Below are 20,151 nucleotides of genomic sequence, written 5' to 3'. Positions count from 1 at the left end.
CCATGTTGCTGATAGTAAGCAACGACCATCATCTGGTGGTGGTTGAGATGGGAATTCTTGGGACCATCTTGACGGACACCATTGTGGATGGTGGGTCTAGTGTAAATGTTCTTCCTGAGGAGATGTGGAGGAAATTGGGAAAGCCTACCCTGTGGCCATCCACATTCAACCTACTCAGCGCTGACCAGCAGGGGATAAAACCCCTGGGGATCTTAGTCGCTCAACAAGTAACTATCGACATGCAGCCATTTGTGCTGGATTTCGTAGTAATCCCCTTGAAGAAAAAGGGATATGACGCCATTCTTGGCAGAGGATGGCTGGTGGTGGCGAAAGTAAATCACAACTAGAAGAAGAATATCTTGTCAATGGAAAGTGGAAGGCGGAAGTTTGTGATTGATCTTCGAACCCAAGTGGTAAGTGAAGAGATGACATCATCATCGAAATCTGAGTCAAACGGAGAGCACCAGACAGATGAGGGAAGAATGGATTCGAACGATGAAGGCATTTTAGAGCTGGAGGAGTGTTAAGAGGATGAGACAAGTTCACTGAACGAACTTTTTCATTGGTAGATGGAAGACTATGAACTCTTCCATATGTACATGCTTGGTGTGGAAGAACCTGAAGATGAGGAGGTATTCCCACCATAGTTCATAGAATACAAAGAAGGAAACGCGAAGAGCAATGAGTTTTGCCCATTGCTTTGAAGGAAAAGAGATAAGGTACGAAGAGCCGTCCGTAGAGGTTACTAATCTTGGAGATGCAAAGAATCCAAGGAACATACTTGTGGGAGATGACTGGAGCTGCAACATTCAAAAATTTTCTCGAGTACAAAGATGTATTCACATGGATGTACAAAGATTTAAAGGGAATCCCACCGGAGATGTGTGTACACCGCATACAGCTAGTATCCAGAGCCATACCTGTGTGGAAGCGCCCATACCGAATCAACAAAAACTATGCAACCCGCATAGATGAGGAAATACAACGCATGCTGGAGGCTGACATAATATTCAAAGTTCAAACAAGCGAGTGGGTGTCACCTATTGTGATATCGATGAAGAAGGACAGGATCTGAATCCAGATATATGTGGACTTCCGGTGCCTCAACGCGGTCACAATAAAGGATCCCTTCTCGATTTTGTTCACCGACACGATTCTTGGAAGAAGTGGCCGGACACGAGATGTATTCCTTCATGGATGGATTTTCTGGCTATAACCAGATCGTCATTGTTGAGGAAGACAAACTGAAGACTACTTTTGTGGTGGAGGATGGAGTGTATGTATACAACTGAATGCCCTTCGGATTGTGTAACACACCTGCCACATTCCAGCAGAGCATTTTGCACATATTCGAGAAAATGTCGGTAGGCAACTTTCGTGCATTTTTGGATGATTGGTCTATTTTCAATGGATAAGACAACCACTTAAAGGCACTTCAAGAATTTATGGAGAGGTGTTGATGGGCGAGGTTGGCATTAAATCCAAAGAAATGTCAGTTTATGGTTCCTTAGGGAAAAACTACTTGGACATATTGTTTGCAAGACGAGACTAAAGACTGACCCAGATAAAGTAAGGGTGATAGTGGAAATGGAAGCCCCAATGGACGTATTAGGTGTCAAGTCCTTTCTCAGACACATTGGGTATTATAGACGATTTATAAAGAACTATGCCAGAATTGCTTTGCCCTTGGACAAGTTGACACGAAAAGGAGAACCATACATCTAGACTTCCGAGCAGGAGACCGCCTTCTCAGATTTGAAGAATAGATTGCTGGGAGCGCCCGTACTAGCGTACCCAAACTGGGACAGGGAGTTCCATGTCCACGTGGACGTATCAAACTTTGCTATTGGTGCGATGTTGGCATAGACTAGTGATCATGGTCTCTATCATCCAGTGTATTTTGCAAGTCGGCTACTGTCAAAAGCCGAGAGGAATTATAGTACCACTGAAAGGGAGGCTCTTGGGATGGTGTACTCGGTACAAAAGTTTAGACATTACTTGTTGGCCACACAATTTACCTTTTAAGTGGATCACTAGGCGTTGATGTACCTAGTGAACAAACCAATCATCCAAGGTAAAATTAGCAGATGATTGTTGTTACTACAAGAATTTACCTTCACCATCATTGTGCAACCTGGGAAGAGTCATGTCATTGCTGACCAACTCTCCTGAATCAAGTCCGAGGAGCCGTTGGAAGGGGTCAATGACGACTTTCTAGATGCACACTTGTTTAGAATCGCCATTCTCCCGGAATGGTACAGGTCTATAAGGGAGTATTTGTCAATGTCCCAATTTCCAAGAGAAATGTTGCCAAGCGAACGATGGAAACTAGTTCTAAGAAGCCGGACTTTTCAGCTAGTAAATGGTCTTCTCTATGAGATGGGCCTTGATCAAATACTATAGCAATTTGTAATCGAGGAAGAAGTGCAAGGTGTTCTAAGAGAAGCACATGAAGGGCCGGTAGGTGGCCACATGGGACCTGACACAACAGCACGGAAGGTTCTGCTTGCTGGCTTATGGTGGCCCACACTTTACAACGATGCACTAGAATGGGTGTTGAGCTATGACACATGCCAAAGAGCCAGCAAACCACTCAAGGGGGACTTCATGCCATTAAACTCGTCCCACACCCAGGAATTGTTTGAACGTTGGGGACTAGACTTTGTCGGTCCCCTGAAGGCGAGTAGGGCCCGGTGCTGCCAATACATAGTGGTAGCCATGGAGTATCTAAAAAAGTGGGTAGAAGCATGGGCACTACCTGATAATTCTGCAATCAACACGGCTGCAACAGATGTGACTCCATCGACGACCACGACAGATGTTATTCCATCGACGACCACAATCGATGTTATGCCTCCACAAAGTTTTTCGCCAGACTCAGTTGTACCAACAGAGTCAGCCACAGAGATAGTAGCATTGCCAACATCAAAGTCCGAACCTCAGGTTTGATTAGATGTGATTGGTTCTAATGTTGTGGTCACCATCTCTTCCTCTTTGTTGACTAACACTCAGCCAACCCAGCTAGCCCAACCAGTACAGCCAGTTCTATCAGTACAACCAATACAGCCAGATGAGAGCATTGAGCCAACATAAGCAACACAACCCAAGAAGATGGAAGTGATTTACAGAGCGAGTGCATTCCTACGACAGCAATTCCGATTGATTCTTGCAGAGGTCGGTCCTTCCATTCAGTCTCCGAGGCATGGAGGGGTATCCCCAAGACCAACTACTGTATTAGAGCCATAGGAGGTGGGAGTACTACAGTCCGAGGATGCGCCCGAAGAGGAGGAGATAGCATCGGATGTGGACATGACTACCGCAGGAGAGGCAGAGATGGATACCGATGGGGAATGGACACTCGACGATGTGGCGAAAGAGGACTATGGGTTAGATGAGGATAGATGTAGGGAATACCTTAGAGCTTTGCAGGTTGTGATGGAGAAAGGACGCATTGTTGCATGCCTGGCTTTGACAGGTAGGAGAGAGTTGCATTTAATCTGAGCTTATATTCGGTGGGGTTTGTCCTGAGCAGTTTCACTCCTGCTTTGAGGATAGGGGATGGCCAGCAGTTGAGACACCAGAGATGTTGGCTGCTTGGGCTATAGAGCTTGAGCTAGGACCGTGCAACACTCTGATGGAGAAGCTGGCGCACGTGATAGTGGGGTTATATAAAGGCGTCTATTTTGCTCATAGGCGTGTGGAGGCAGATAGGGCATTAGAAAGGATTGCAGCTGAGAGATCTGTGATAGTGGAGAGGGAGACTAGAGAGAAGTTAGCCGCTGACTTGGTTAGCCAGTAGGTAGCTATCAAGGAAGTAACTGTCTAACTACCCTTTTTGCCAGACAACAGCAATTACAAGTTCCTTGTCATTTGATTGAGCAACCGAAGGTTAGCAATAGCATGATTGCTGCAACTTTAGAGCATTTTGATGTTGCTAGTTAGAGGTTGGCTACCTATGGTTGGAGTGCTCCTATTATAGATGAGCAATATGATGGCTGGCTTTTGCTTGAGGATTTTCACGCTCTCTGAGAGGCTAGTAGGATTATAAGACATAATTATTTGCACTTGTTAGCAGATTGGGATTTCTTGCTCAAGAGGGACTGGGTATACGTTATGATGACTTGAGGGGATAGGAGGAGGAGGTTGACCAGCTCACCCATGCGCTTAAGGTGATTGTGGACTCTTTTCTATGTTACTTAGTTGGCCCTCCAAGAGTCATAGTCACATTTGGATGAGGCTACCATGGAATTGAGTAGGTTCAACCTTCACCAGCTACAATTATAGTTCATTCATCTTTAGTGGGAGTTGGTGATGATTTGGTATTCATAGGCTACGTTTGTGAGAAGGTTGAGGATGGGGCCACACATCCTAGTTACGGGTGCAAATGATACAATTGGGATGAGTGCATCTATAGTGAGCAGCAAAAACACACACGTTGCATCAAGTTATCCTGTAGTTATGTCCACTGTAGATGTTGTTGGTGATGAGCTAGATGTTAAGGGTTACATTCATGGCTATGAAAATCAGCGTGTAACCAAGGTGGGAGCTTTTTATGGTGACTGCATACGAGTATTCATCACAAGTTCTCAGAGCCACACACGAAGGGTTTGATGTTGCATTAGCATGGATTGGTTTCAAGGGTTTCCATTTGTAGTTGATGGGATTCGTGGTTGCAAGTTGGACGACTTGTAGAGTAAGCACATCCATGGGAGCCTTGCAGAGGATAGAGATTATGCTAGTGATTCAACCACTTTTAGAGATCCTGATCTCCATAGTACAGATGGATGTGCATTTAGCGTGCCTTGGGTCCCTAGTGTTGACATGGTTAGCACTGAATTTTGGCTAGGTCTTGTTGATTGGCTTCACCTCTTTGGGCTTGGTGAAGTTGAGTTCAGAGTTGAGCAACTAATATCATAGAATGTTCTTGGCAGGCTTTTGTTCAATCTTTGGGATCCTTCTAGTGTATTAGGAGTTTAGATAGGGCTCGCAAAGGATTTTTGAAATGTGTACATGAGTTGAGTACACATGGTTTTACTTTTGACTCTCATGTGCATGATTTTTTTAGGTACATAGTTTAGTTGTGCATGCGTTAGATAGTGTGTATGAAAAATCACTTTGCACAATTTGGGGAAGCAAGCTTTTTCATCTTTTGGATTTGCTTTTCAATGAGATATTCACTCCTGCGATATCTACTGTCAGATTCATTTTAGTTTGGCAGGTTCTGTCAGTTAGATTGGTTATGATGGTATAAGAGCTAGTTGGTGATCACAGGGACATTACACGATTCTATTCTCAGAACCCAGGTGGATTGATGTGTTATTTGTTTCTGAGAACGCTTGAGGACAAGCAATCTTAGGGAGGGCTAACTGTAATGTCTCCATTTTTGCTAGAATCATAGTTTGAGGGATTAACCTATTATTGTGATCCTCATAGGCTATTTTTTGTCGATAGAGGGTCTTCTAAGGTAGATACTTGGTCTTCATTTGACTTAGATTGGACTTCATATAGGCTCAGTTTCATGCACCTTCCATTTATGTCAAGTCTGGTGATGATTGAGAAGGATGCTTTCTATTTTAGGAAAGTGCATTTGGTCACATGGGGAAATAATAGGTGTGACTCGTGGTTCAGATGACATATTTAAAGGATAAGTATTTTTGGAGTTATTATTGTTTTAGTGGCCAAATTATTATTAAATTATTAAATGAGAGCTTCTAATTGAGAGGTGTATTGATGAAGGCTCTTTAATGAAAAGTGCGAGGAAGAAGTTGAGTTGCATTATAAAAGAGACTTAAGGGAGAAAAAGAATTCATTCTCTTGGCTATTGTTTTTATTATTTTGTGAAGTTGTTGAAGGTTTCCAACAAGGGTTTCTTGAGGATTGATCCCTCTTTGTTTGCACTTAGAATCACTGAAATATGTGGTGAATTGTGCTCTGATTATCAATTCTGATTATTCTGATCACAATTTTGGTGTTGCTGTATACCAAAATTGTTTATTATTTGTTGCAAGTTGACCACAATTTCTTGGTGGCTCATTTGCCTTAAAGTCTGCTGCTTACTGTGTTTTTTGGATCCGATTGGCTGTTGTATTTGGACGTCTACAGGCCTGCACCTATATTCATTCTGAGCGGCTAGAATTTGGTGTTTGATAGTGACGTTTGGTTGTCATATTCAGACGTTCAGACTTTCTGCTTTTAGATTCCACTGTTGGGTATTTCATTGAGGCTAGCATCACTTGTGTATAGTAATGACTGAGTGGGAAAGGTTGTGTTCGAAATTGTTGGCGTTTGGGGAGCTAAAATACTTCTGAAATTAATGTCACCCTCTTCTTCGTTCTGCTCTAAGTCTGGCATTGCATTTTCTTGGGCTTGCTGCAACTAATTTGGACACCATTCATAAAGGACGTGGTTATCCTCCCTACAAACTGTACAGTTCACTAATTTTCAAAAAATCGAAAACGTTATGGATTTTTCTGAAAATTTCAGCATTTGATCTTCATGATCTGCATAGTTCATAGTCGAAAACAACAAAAAATTTGGAAAAAAATCACTACATTTGCATGAATCTGGAAAAAATAAAGTTTGACTTTGTTTTGTCTTTAGTGCATTTTGTTTGGAGATTAGCCTGTCTCATTCATAAATAGGTTCCTAATTTTTTTGTAATAATTGGCAAGCATTGTAATTGCAAAACCATATGTCCTGGCATTATTATTAGCTGTCATTGAAAATAGTTTGGAAGTGGAATGAGGAATTACAAGGTTGCACAACAACTGTTTGATGAAATACTGAGCTGTAGATATGTGTTTCAAACTTTCAATTATATTGAATTGCCAAGTGTTTGTAGAAATGTCTAGTGGCTGTAGGTTCTCATTGGGATGCCTGGAAAGTGTTTGTCTTAATGTCTATGAGCTGTAATAGTTGATTTCAGACATGTATATGTTTGTCAAAGGTCTGAAATAGCTATTATATCATTTCTATACAACCTTGCATTGTCAGAAGGATTCAATAGCTTGATTTGCTGCCTGTAAATTTAAAGAGCACAATCTAAAAATAAAGTATAAGGAGATAAAGCTTGCATACAAAGTGTTTGACAAAATGTCAAACATCTGAATTTTTTTTAGAGTTAGAACCAATAGGGGTTCTTACAATGGTATCAGAACTTGCTTGCAATGTGTTTGACAAAATGTCAAACATCTAAAAAGGTAAAGACTTTTGGTGTCTTTCAAGTTAGAACCAACAAGGGTCCTTTACAATTGAATTGGGCAACCACTAGATGGCATTTTGTCTTTGAATTGTTTTTGGCACTTTCTTGTTAATTCCAAGAAAATATGTTTTAGATAGATCTTACTCCTTAAAAGCTTGTTGTTGGGTCTTTTCTTTCTTCTTGCAGTAAACAACCTGTCATTTGTTCTATTTGTGATTGCCTTGAAACTTTTGAACGCTTGTTTTTTGAGTGCAATTTTGCTAGTAAGATTTGGTCCATGTTTTTTGGTCATCCCATTATTTAGAATAGAAAAATTGGTCTTTCTTGGCATGAAATCCTTGCTGGCTTTGTGGAAGATTTTGATTTTAAGATGAATAAATTTTGGTTCTGAAATTTTGTCAATCATCTGGAAGCAGAGGAATGAGGAGATTTTCCAAGATAGGAAATGAGACCTTACTGAGTTTAACTTTGAACTGATACAATTTTATATTATGACAGAAGTTACGACCATCATCGAAGTTACAAGAGACAGATTTCTATCTCTTCTCAGGGAAGGAGCCATGATTATTTAAAAAAAAGACATTCAAGCTTCTACAGTTCTGGAGGATAACCCAGGAATGATAATGAATGATGATAGAATTTTATTCAAGAATCGAGAGACACTCAAACTTATACAGAACAAGAGAACACTAGATCCAGAGATGTGGAGGATAGAAATGAGACTACTAGAAATGCTGAAAACTATAATGATGAATGGGACAATGCTGATTACAGAAGCAACAACAATGATGGATCAGAATAATCTTGCAGTTAGAAATCTTTTAACTTTTTGGTGCACTGTCTTTCTATATATTTTGAAATGAATTGTATAAATATTCTGGACAGATCACACCATACTGATGTGTAAAATAGTATATAAAAGGATATGATTTCTATGGAGATGAACTGATTGATATCGGTATTTATTTTTTGACTGCTATATTCTTTTGGTACATCTAAAGCTTCTGTATCTGAGTTGATAAAATATATTAACATAATTCTTTTTATTTAATTTACTCGTAATGTCTCAAAAAGTGGATGTTACAGGTCTCACATGCCTTTTTTAATGGCAAACACCCCTAAAAAGGGGTCTCCATAGAATTTTTTTATAGTGAGATATAAAAAGGATTAGGAGAATGCAAAATTACTTTGTGAGAGGTTGGTGAAATTTGGGTCAGCAAAAGCCATTGACTACCATTTCTCCCAATCTCAAAAATGATTGTTGTCTCATGGAAAGTGGGGTATGAATAGCATCTCTAGACAAAAGGCTATTCATGAGTTGATTAGTATTTATTCTTCTGATATTGTTTTCATTTAGGAAGCTAAATTGATAGTGGATGGAACGTTGAATAGAGCACTTAGAATTTAGACTTATGGCCATTGCCAGTGTGTCTAAGCTCATGGTAGCTTAGGTGGTGTAGCTTGATTTTGGGATCCAATGAAGGTTGTTCTAATTGGGTGGATTAAGTTTCTCCTCTATTTCTATGGTTTGTATAAGTTTTGATTGTGAGGACACTTTTCTTTTTATTACTGTTTGTGCCCCTAGTGACCTTTATGCTTTCTTGATAATGCCCTTGGTATGACAAGGATTCTATTTGATCTAACCCAATCAGCAGGAAAGTGTTTATATATTATATTTATTGAATTATAATATAAGCTTTTCTATCCTAGAGAGGAAAAATTTGTTGAAGATATTTGTGAAGCATCATTCATTCCCTAAATTTTACCCTTGGCTGTAGACTTAGTATTCTAGACTACTCAAAAGAACTTGCTACAACCTGTTTTATGGCGATAACTTCATATTTATAGTCGATGTAAATTTTAAATTATCTTATTATATAGAATTTGTTGTTGCTGATCAGAAGGCAATATGACTGTTAGTCTTGTCATAGACTTGGTAAATGTTTACAGTGCATTCTTCTTGGATTTTTTTTGAACTTGAGATGGATTATGAATACAAATTTCTTAGATGTATTAAATCGCAATTTCTTGCTGATCAGAAGGCAATATGACTGTTAGTCTTGTCATATACTTGGTAAATGTTTACAGTGCATTCTTCTTGGATTTTTTATTGAACTTGAGATGGATTATGAATACAAATTTCTTAGATGTATTAAATCACAATTTCTTGTATGCTGAGGGTCTTTGTTTTGCGTGATTGATAACTATATACAATATTATATGATATCTGTTAATGTTAGCTTTTTTATTTAGTATAACTTATAATCTAGATGCAAAGCCTAAGATCAATATTGTATTCTTTTGTTTTCCAGTATCAATTTCTTGAAGGGACTTTGAAGTCATCTGATCTAGAGCCTCGATTAGCAGCACATTATGGGATCCCAGCAAACTCAACCAGCCTGGCTTTTGATTCAATCCAGGGCATTCTTGCTATAGCTTCAGGGTAGCATATCTATTCTCCTATACTGAAGTGGTAGCATTGGAGAATACTTTAAAGCAAAAGATAATTGACGTGAGCTTACAGAATTACTTTTTAAGGAATGCAAAAAGAAAATGGATTTAAAGCTTTGAATTTCTGTTATGATTGCATTTAATTTTGTATCAGAACATATTGAGTAGGTTGAAGGGTTGAATTCACCTGTTCATTCAAATTAAAATAAGAAAGATGATCCTGCCTTTCTTTTGGATTTAGATTTATCCATTTCCTTAAATAGATGTTTGCTTTGTCATGGTGCAAATCAATTTCTATTTGCTTGGAATTTCTTTGTTATGGATTGGGACCTCCTTTATTATTCTTGTACTAGAATATGAAGTCATTCAAAGGAATTCCTTTGTTGTGGTTTGAGACCTCCTTTAGTTTTCTTGTAGTACAATATGATAATTCTCAACCATTAAAATTATTTTAATGTTAGCATTCACTTTAATTTATTTAATCACTGAGTGGGGCTTATATCTATATTGGGTCAACATCTCTTGAATATGTACACAAATGAGGCTCTTTTAAATTGTAAAATAAGCGTTTCCCAAAGTTGGTAACTAATGCAATTTTAACTAGCTATTGCATGCTTTTGAATTAAATGTAAATATAATACAAACCTTGAGGGAAAAAATGCATTTTTCTTTCCCAATATTTTTTTGGTATTCTTTTAGCATTACTTACTATACTCTTCTCTTGTGCATTAATATATTGAAGAAATGAATGGATTTTTGTATCCTTTCTTGAAGGGATGGCAGAATCAAGTTATTTGGTGGTGGTGAGGCTCAAGTATTATTACAGTCTGCCAATCCAAGCTCTTGCAAGTTTTTGCAGGTTAGCATATGTATTTATTGAGTATTCAGTATGATGGGCCATGCTAAGATTATTTTTCTTCCTACATTTTTTGTTTAGCAATTATGAATTTCCATATTCCTAATGCGTTTTAGAGGTTTAAAAAACAATCATTGTCATGTTGCGTTTTATGTCTTCCTTCATAATTATTAAGACTGTTACTTTGTGGTAGCTCCATGGGGTAATTAAGTACCTTTTTAAAAACCATATTAAAGAATGTTGCTTCTTGGTTCTAGCTCAATGTGATAAATTGGTGATTTCTCAGTGTTACCCTAGTGTAGGGGTGTGGTGGTGCGGGGGGACGTCAGGATGAGTTTTGGTTGTGGGAAAAAAATAGCCTCAATTTGAGGACGCCAGGGGGACGGTGGGGGAGCGGAGGGGGGGTTGGGGGCGGGAGGAGAGGGAGTGGGGGGAGGGGGTTGCATAGTATATATATAATATTATTAATATATATGATTGAAAATGCTAATTATGAAATGATACTTCAATATATTATATAACAATGTAACATTAACATACCAAATATAGTTGACTACAATGAATAGAGAAAATTAAAATGCAATTTACAAACCATAAGTTCAAACTTGAAACTTGAAATTTCATAACCATTACTATTACTAATGACCATTTGACAAATTAACTTAGTTCAAGATGCAAGATTCAAAATTCATTGTTCAAATATGATTTTATGAATATCATGTATCATAAAGATGCTCATGATGACAATGAGCCAAATAGCATGAAATAGTGAAATAATAATAATGTATCAAAGCCATATCAAAGTGAGTATAATCAACAAAATGACAAAATGCCAATAATGAGAATGGAATCATCTCAAGTGCTCTCTAATCATCCCCTATGCCAAAGTCCTCATTCTGGGAACTACTAGACTCCTTGTGGGTAAGATCTTGATCCTCTAAAGGAACACCAACTAGCCCTACATTGGCTTCTGCATCGGCATCCTCATCAATCTGAGTTGGATCCTCTGGCTCCACATCCCATTGTGCTGCAGGGCTCTCCTTGTACTTGCGTGTCTTGTGATCTTTGAGCCGCAAGTAACCATGTACAGCAACTAGCTTCTCCGCTCTCTTAGAGGTAAGTCTGTTCCTCTTAACAGAGTGAATGAAGCTATAGGTGGACTGATTCCTCTCTGCAGTTGAGGAGCTAGACACCTGAGATAACAAAGTTGAAAGTTACAACTTACAAGTTACAAACAAATGTTTATACAATTTGTAACAAATGATAAATGGTAAATCAATGATTAATAATTATTGAATCAATGAATCATAAATTAAAATCAGCAAGGTAAAACTCTTCAAGTTAAGATTATAAAGGGTTGGAATTAGTTATTAGTATTACAAACCTAAGAAATCAGTCGAATGGCTAGTGAGGTGATCTTTAGCTTTTGTGACCCATGACATTTCCACCACAAAATGAGATTCTTTTGTGCCATGGTTTTGAGATCCGCCTTTGCAATATCCGAGTATCCTACAAGTTACAAGTTTTAAAGTTTACAACATAATATTAAAATTATAAATAACTTAAATAAAGTTATAAGTAAAGTAACAATTAATTATTAAAGGAACCTATAATTATAAAGAGTTTAGAGCACTAAATCAAGATTTAAGGATTACCTGAAAGACTAGCAAATTCGGACCACTCAGTGCGAATCTCACTAACAGCCTTAGTATCATACATTTTGGCAATGCATTGAAAGAACCCATTCTTCACCTCATCATCCTGAAGTGGTGTGACTCTACCAGGTCTAGGTATGTACCACTTCGGGTTCAATGCATAGGCAGCCATGTGCAGAGGAGTGTTCAACTTCTCCCACCTGCGGTGAATGATAGGCTCAATGTGCTCCATATAGAATGCTAGAGTGGGGTCTCTCTCACGCACAGCAGCCCTCATCTACCCAAGCATGGAATCAATGCACTCATAAACCTCTCCAAGGCTAGGTGAATCTGGATCTCCATATCTGATCACTTGAAACACTGGAGTAATGATGGAGACTATGTATTTGCATCACTCTAAAACTTATCACTCTTCATTGTCTCCTTTACCCTCTTCCCCTGCTCTATTCCGGACTTAGGCCATCGATTCCATTCTTGTGTCATAACCATGAGTTGCAATGGCTCTTGCAACTCAATCATTCTCTCCAAGAGAATATAATATGATGTATACCTAGTCTAAACTCGTTTCAGGAATTGCTTCTTTGCAAAGCTCCTGAAAAGTGCATGTGATGTATGGTGATTGCAGATAAACATCTGCACCTCTCTCCCATCATTAACCACCTTTCTAATCCATTGTATTTTCCCCATGTCTTTGAGTGTATTGTTCATGGCATGCACACAACATGGAGCAAGTATGCCTATAAGCTGCCTCAACAAGCCTCCCTGCAGCTTTGTACACATGTGCTGCATCTGTCACAACTTGGACCACATTTTGTGGTCCAACCTCCTCAATGGATTCCCTAAGCACATGAAACTGAAAATCAGCATCTTTACGATGCCCTGAACAATCAACTGCCTTCAAAAAGTATGGGCCCTCTGTGCATGTAACCATAATGTTGATGAGTGGATGATGACTAATGTCCGTCCACCCATCCATGATAATGCTGCAACCTGACTCCTTCCAACATGCTTTCATTTGCTCCATCAAGATCCCAACCTTGTCATAGGCTCTATCCAACACTGTAGTCCTCAGCTTGTGGTCACCTGGTGGCACATATGATGGCTCTCCCTCATTCACTGCCATTGTCATCATCCTCACAAAATAGGGAGATCGAGCCACGTGTAGAGATGCCATTGGCAAAGAAGAAATCACCAACAACATCCTCTAATCGGTTCCTTGCATGCATTTTAAATAAATGAGCAATGGGGTTACTATCACTACGACTTGTAGTTGCTTTCCATTCCCCCCTACTGCTGTCCCTTGCTAAACTGTGTGTAGGTGAGGAGAATGATGGTGTAGGTGACATGTCCTTGCTCTCTGATGCAAGATATGAGTAGATGTATCTCGCTGCCCTTGTAACTGCTGTACCTGTTGCCTAGCAGACAAAGATCTAGGCACTGGAACATCACTATCATTAGGAATGCCCCATAGTTTATTCATTTCAATTTTGTATTTGGCATTTTCAGGATTTGACAAGAATATGCATGGGTTCACACCATAGCCACTTCAAAAAAGAAGGTGTGAATTAACTTTTGTAATGCTACCAAATCATTTTGCTCCACATATATTGCACTTCCATTTGCGTGTGCCACCCCCTGAAGGTATAGGGCAAATTTTTGTAGCAAACTGTTTAAGAGGGGACTTTGGGTCATAAGGACCCCTAGCATACTTCCTCAAAATCTTTGAAGGGCAATCAGTAGAAGGCACCCCTGGTGCAACATAAGGAGGCTCTTCCTCAGGCTCAGATTGACCACCTACATCAGCCCCATGATCACTTCCTTCAGGCTCAGGTTCAGGCTCATAATCAGATGCACTTGGCTCATTAATTTCCACGTCTTCTGCACTTTGGCCGCATCTAGAAGCCATTTATAAAACTACATTTCACAAAATGAAAATAAAATAATAAAAATGATCATGATACATTTCAGCCCAAGTAAAAATAATTTAGAACTTAAAACTTTACTATTTAATTTTAGCATTTACTATTAAAAAATTTAAAGTATTAAAAAATGAAGCTAAATACTAAAAGTAAATACTAAATAAAAATATGGCAATATGGCATATGCTGAAACCTTTTACTAAGTTATTTTCACCTTTCAAGTTTCATTCTTGAATCTTGTTGATAGTTGATAGTTCTTAGTTCTATGATTTTTTATTTTATTATCTATATTAATTTTTAATTTTTTTCATTGTTCTTAAAATATGGCAATATGGCATATGCTGAAACGTATTTATTTCTAAATACGTTCTAAATACATTTCAGCATATGCCATATTGCCATATTTTTATTTTAAGAACAATGAAAAAAATTAAAAATTAATATAGATAATAAAATAAAAAATCATAGAACTAAGAACTATCAACTATCAACAAGATTCAAGAATGAAACTTGAAAGTAACTTAGTAAAACTAAATAGTAAATACTAAATACTAAATTTAAAAATTATAAATTGATTTTTAAAACAAAAAAAATTAAGTAAAATAAAAAAACCCTACCTTGAAGGCTTGAACTTGAGGAGATACTTGCCAAATCAAACTTTCTTGCTCCTCTTGATCTTGCAATCCCTTGCAAAACCACCCACTAATCTCTCACAAGCTCCTCCAAACACTCTTTCTCACTTAGCTCCTTGCTGCTCCAAAATGGTGAAATGAAAATGAAATCTATTGGTCTTATTAAGCCTTCAAATAGACCACATGGGACCCACACCCAATTAGGGTTAGCACACTTAAAAAACAAAAACAAAAAAAATGCAAAAACACTTGTTTTTAAAAACTTTTTTGGGCCTCTTCTCGGAGCACCCTGCGAGCACCTAGGAAGCACCTCACGAGCACCCGAGAAGCACTCGGCACCTGCGCACCCGAGAAGCACCCGAGCACCACGTGCCACCCGAGTGCTCGATCGGTGCGGCAGGGGTGTGGCGGTGGAAAAGCTATTGGCGGGGGTACTCGAGTGCGTGATGCACCCGCATCAGGTGCGCACACCTGGGTTACACTGTGATTTCTTTGAACCAATTTTTATAATACACAAGGGAACTTTCATTTTATCCAATTTTTAAGTATTCTCCTTTATTTCACATAAATTCGAAACATGACCCATTCATGCTTACAATCACAGCCATTGTTCCATTTACTCTCTTTTTAGTCATTTGTCTAAGATGGTTGAAATCCTGCAAACTCTTGATTTAGTTTCACTTGTAGGGATACTCATTTAACCACTGAAAACTTAGTAGGAAAGTGTACAGTTTTGTTTCGGAATTCAGAGCACATGGAAGCATGTCTCCGTTTTCATCATAAATCAACAAAATAATAATACAACAGCTAACCTCTTAGCAATCATTATGTGGTCCGATATAAGAAGAGTAAGTTTACTAGAAAGTGTTACTATCATCACTGGTATGCTTTCAAAGTACTTCTAGTCTAACAACATTATGAGTAGAAAACTCCTTTCATAAATTTTTGTCATTCCCAACTTTTGGTTTTATGTACTTGAATGAAAATTTAGTTTGCATGTACACAATAAAAGAAAACAAAGTTTAACAAGTGGAATAGTAGCTCACTCCATGCAAGAACCATTCTGAGTATATGTTGTATTTAAGCTCTTTTGATTTGATTGTCTTATTATCTTGTCACAAGTAATCTTAAACATGTAATTTTCTTCAAATTCAACAAATATGCATTGCAGCTTGACTTCCCTTGGTTCTGGAGGGTTATGGTTGAAGCTTTATTAATCTGTTTGTTCAAATTTGGTATCAAAGTATTGTTGATAGCAATTTAGTAATGCCTTTAAACTAAATCAAGCAATCTCTCTTCTAGGTTTATGTGTTCAGTCGCTGTGGTAATAAATGACACTGTGATTTAAAGAGATATATATGTTCCCCAAGTTTATGATTTCTCTATCTATTGCTTAGGTGAGGGAGACATTATTGTGTTGCATGTGCTTAGAAGCTCAATTTTTTTTTCTGTTATACAAACTGGCTTCTCATTGTTATCATTATTGAGGAGATTTCTTGTTGTTAGATGACATTTGCCTTCTTTATTTGTATCTTAGCAACATAGGAACATTCTTTGCATCGTTTCATGTAGGTGAGTCATTCTTTGTTCACCTTTGTGAATAAATAAATTCCTAATTGGATATCTATGTGGCTGGATCTTCTTAACTTCCCAAGCTATACATACTTGTCATTCCTTCCTAGATGGATTGAGTTTTGAATCGCAATCTAGGAATCCTAGATAGTTAAATTCTTCAGAATTTATGTTCCATGCCTAAAGCTTAATGTGAACACTTCAATGTCAAGTGGCTGAAGCATCTTTTGAAATGACACAAAAAAAAGAAAAAGGATTGTTGAAATTAGATTGTTTGCCTTCGATCCAAAAGGTAAAGCTGCTTTCTGGATTAATTGGATACACGACTTGTTCATCCAATACACCTCTTAAATAATCCAACCCTTCTAAAATGTGGTCTCAATTCCAAACATTGGTAGATGAATCTTCTAGATTCCAAATGATTTGATATTACGAAGGACATGTGGTCCTAGTCAAGAATAGAATCAAGAATAGTTAATTAGACGATGATTCAAATGGACTTGTTTATGCATTTATGCTTTGGCCTCAAGAAAACACTATTCCCTTTAGCCTCAAAGGGAAACCCTTCATTTTCCAAAAATGTGGTAAACGTGAAACCACAAAGGGTTAAGCTTCTTTTGACAAATTCGCTTGTGCATCAAAATAACTTGTATAAATTGTGCGCTCAATTATCAATTCAAATGGCAATTTCTTTGCCTCTAGGAGAATGCAAATGGATGATGGTTTTTGTGAAAATGGATTTACTATCGAGAATGAGAAAATCTAAGTTGGATATTGGAATTGGAATGAAAGATAGCAAACAAGTCTTCTTCAACCACAAGATGGTGCTTCAAAATGATGACTTTTTCTATTCTCTTGTCAATGACAGTCAAACCCAAGTAGTAAACCATCACAAATAGTTACTTTCTTCTTTGATTGTCTTGATTCTTCAATCTATATGTTGTTTTCAATTGTCAAAATGTTTTGTGTGGCTTTATTATTTGTCCAATCCACCTCATCATTTAATATATTTTTGGACCTTGTGATAGTGAAAGGATGCAAAATTTCATCCACTTCATATTGTTATACAAATAGGAACAATTGATCTATGCATATCCAAAAACTTGTGCAACTATTTTTTCTTGTAATATTGTGCATTTCTAGATACAAAACAATGAAACCAAATTAAACTAAACATAGTAGTTAAAAAATATAGATTATGTTAATCCATGTCACAATGTTGCTCCTGTCAAATTCCTGATTGAGTGCCTAAACGATCATAAATAAGGAGAATGCCCTAGGAAGAATTGAAATTGGTCTAACACTTGTATTCCTTGGTTGGTCATTTAATATGCTGCTAGAGGAGTTCAGAACTTTTCATATCCCCCATTTTGTCGCTTTCTTGTAAAAAGAAGATTCAACAAATAAGATGACTATAAATAGATAGACAATAGTAGACAACAATAATAATCTGAAGTTCTAAATTGTAAAGTTTCTGTAAATTCTATGAATGAAAATAGACTAGATTGATCTTCTTCTCCTTGTGATTTGCTGGGAATAACTTCAAAGTATTGCCTTTGATTGAATTAGAAATGTAATTCAGAATTCTGTCTTTTAATTCTACAATTCGTATGTGGGCAGTAATGACTAAGGAGCAGACTTGTCTTTGTTTTTGTGTGCTCTTAGACTTCATCGTTATCCTCTATAAGTATAGGAATCAAGGGACATGTCCTTTAGAAAGGACACGTCTCTTCCAAAGTTTATTTGCCTAACCTCTAGAAGTCGGCAACTTTCCAAAAATAATTAAGATAAATCACAAACATAAATAATGATGTTTAGATTAGTCTTAAACCAAAAACATAAGGGTAGGCGCCGATCCTATAAAGGGAACAATGCAATGATTTAGTCCGATACTTATCATGCCATATCAGATCGGATCAATCTGTTATCAGATCAATATGCTATCAAGTTACAAAATTAACACTCCCTCTTAACTTGATAATCATACTGAGAGATATCATATCTAGCAACATCAATAACGATGAACAAGCAAGAATTGATACTCTATATCTATCTGAATCTCCTTAGCATGTGGTTTCATAGAACACATGATACAATGTCATATTACTAAACCTATAGTATGACAAATCACTGGTACTAGTGATAACAGTATTGCAAAGAATACAATGCACAGGATAAATTTGAAGAGTAATTTAATTTCTTCATTTATCCAAGTTGTGACTCATAGATACTGGTATTCCTATATCACAACATGATCCTAAGTTTAAGATCTACCAGAATACAGGATAAACCCGGAGAATAATAAAAATTCTTCCTTTATCCAAATTGTGACTTATTGACATAGCAATGTCAATATCACAATATTATCTTGAACTCATCTAGATCTTATAGTAGAACTCTATTGTTTAGCACATTATCTAAGAGATCGTCATCTCTCATAATGTCTTTTATACCAGTGTTCATTATCTCAGAGATCGTCATCTCTTAAATAATAAATACAAATGGTAGAGCCTATAACAGTCAATATCCTGACAAATAAAATTATTTTATTAATAATTTAAAAAACACAAATGGATTACAATTCAAGCATACCAAGTCTTCTCCTGAAGTGGTCTATCTTCACTCTAGATAAAGGTTTGGTGAGTATGTCTGCTATCTGATCTGCAGTGCAAATGTATTCTAATTTTACAAAATTCCTATCTACCATATCTCTTACATAATAGTAAGGAATTTCAATATGCTTGGACTTGTCATGAAAAACTGGATTCACCGAAAGCTTGGTGGAACTCTGATTATCACAATGAATAATCATAGGATTCATGGCTTGCCCAAATAATCCCACAAGTAACTTCCTTAGCCAAACTGCCTTTCGAGAGGCCATTGTTGCTGCAATGTATTCAACTTTTGTGGAGTTTTGAGCTACTGAAGACTGCTTTCTGCATATCCAAGTTATCATTGCTGATCCTAAACTAAAACAACATCTTGAAGTACTTTTCCTGTCTTTAACACTTCTACCCCAATCTGAGTCAGTGAATCCATATAAATCTAAGCCAACCTTCTCATATTTGAGTCCAAAATTAAGAGTGTGTTGTAAGTATATCATGATGTATTTAACTGCAACTAGGTGAATCTTTTTTGGCTCACACATAATCTGGCTTAAGGCATTAACAGCATAGCAAATATCAAGTCTTGTATTTACTAAGTACATAAGGGACCCAATCATTTGTCTGTAGAGAGTAGAATCTACGGAAGGTGATTTTGCTGCTGCTTCTTTAAGTTTATGTAGATTAGTCTCCATTAAAGAAGACATAGTCTTGTAATTCCATATTCCAAATCTCTTCAAAATATCCAATGTATACTTCCCTTGATTGAGTATGATACTGTCAGAATTTTGCCGTACTTTTAGTCCTAGGAAGTAATGAAGGAGTCCCAAGTCTTTCATCTCGAATTCTCTAGTTAGATCTTTCTTGCATTGATCTATAAGATGATCATCACCTGTTATTAGTAAATCATCAACATATAATATTAGAATTACCATATCATCTTTATCTTTTTTATAATATAAAATTGGATTGGCTTCATTCTTGGAGAATCCTAAGCCGGTGAGATACTTACAATTCTTTCATACCAAGCTCTTAGAGCCTTTTTAAGCCCATAGAGAGCTTTCTTGAGTCTGCAAACAAAAACGATAGGATCATGGGTTTCAAATCCTTCAGGTTGCTCCAGATATACTTCTTCTGTAATCTTTCCATTTAGGAATGTTGTTTTTACATCCATCTGATGTACTTTCCATCCCTTCAATGCTGCAATTGCTAGGATTGCTCTTACAGAGGTATATCTGGCAACAAGAGCAAAGGTTTCTTCA

The 20,151-nt window shown here is 37.3% G+C and overlaps 1 protein-coding gene across 2 annotated transcripts in view; it reads left to right on the top strand.

Moving 5' to 3' along the window:
- The window catches only part of DAW1 (Transducin/WD40 repeat-like superfamily protein), a 308,544-nt gene that overhangs the window by 27,699 nt on the left and 260,694 nt on the right, over positions 1 to 20,151 (top strand). For both annotated transcript variants that reach the window (XM_089830229.1, XM_089830230.1), the window contains exons 2-3: positions 9,514 to 9,644; positions 10,427 to 10,511. In XM_089830229.1, coding sequence (XP_089686355.1) covers positions 9,514 to 9,644; positions 10,427 to 10,511 — 216 coding nt within the window. The remainder of the gene's footprint in view (positions 1 to 9,513; positions 9,645 to 10,426; positions 10,512 to 20,151) is intronic.

This window comes from Cupressus sempervirens, chromosome 5 (assembly GCF_028749045.1).
Source record: "Cupressus sempervirens isolate cs-2001-9-10 chromosome 5, ASM2874904v1, whole genome shotgun sequence".
NCBI lineage: Eukaryota > Viridiplantae > Streptophyta > Pinopsida > Cupressales > Cupressaceae > Cupressus > Cupressus sempervirens.
Note: the sequence above shows the minus strand (reverse complement) of the source record. Positions and strands in the feature narration are given on the sequence as shown.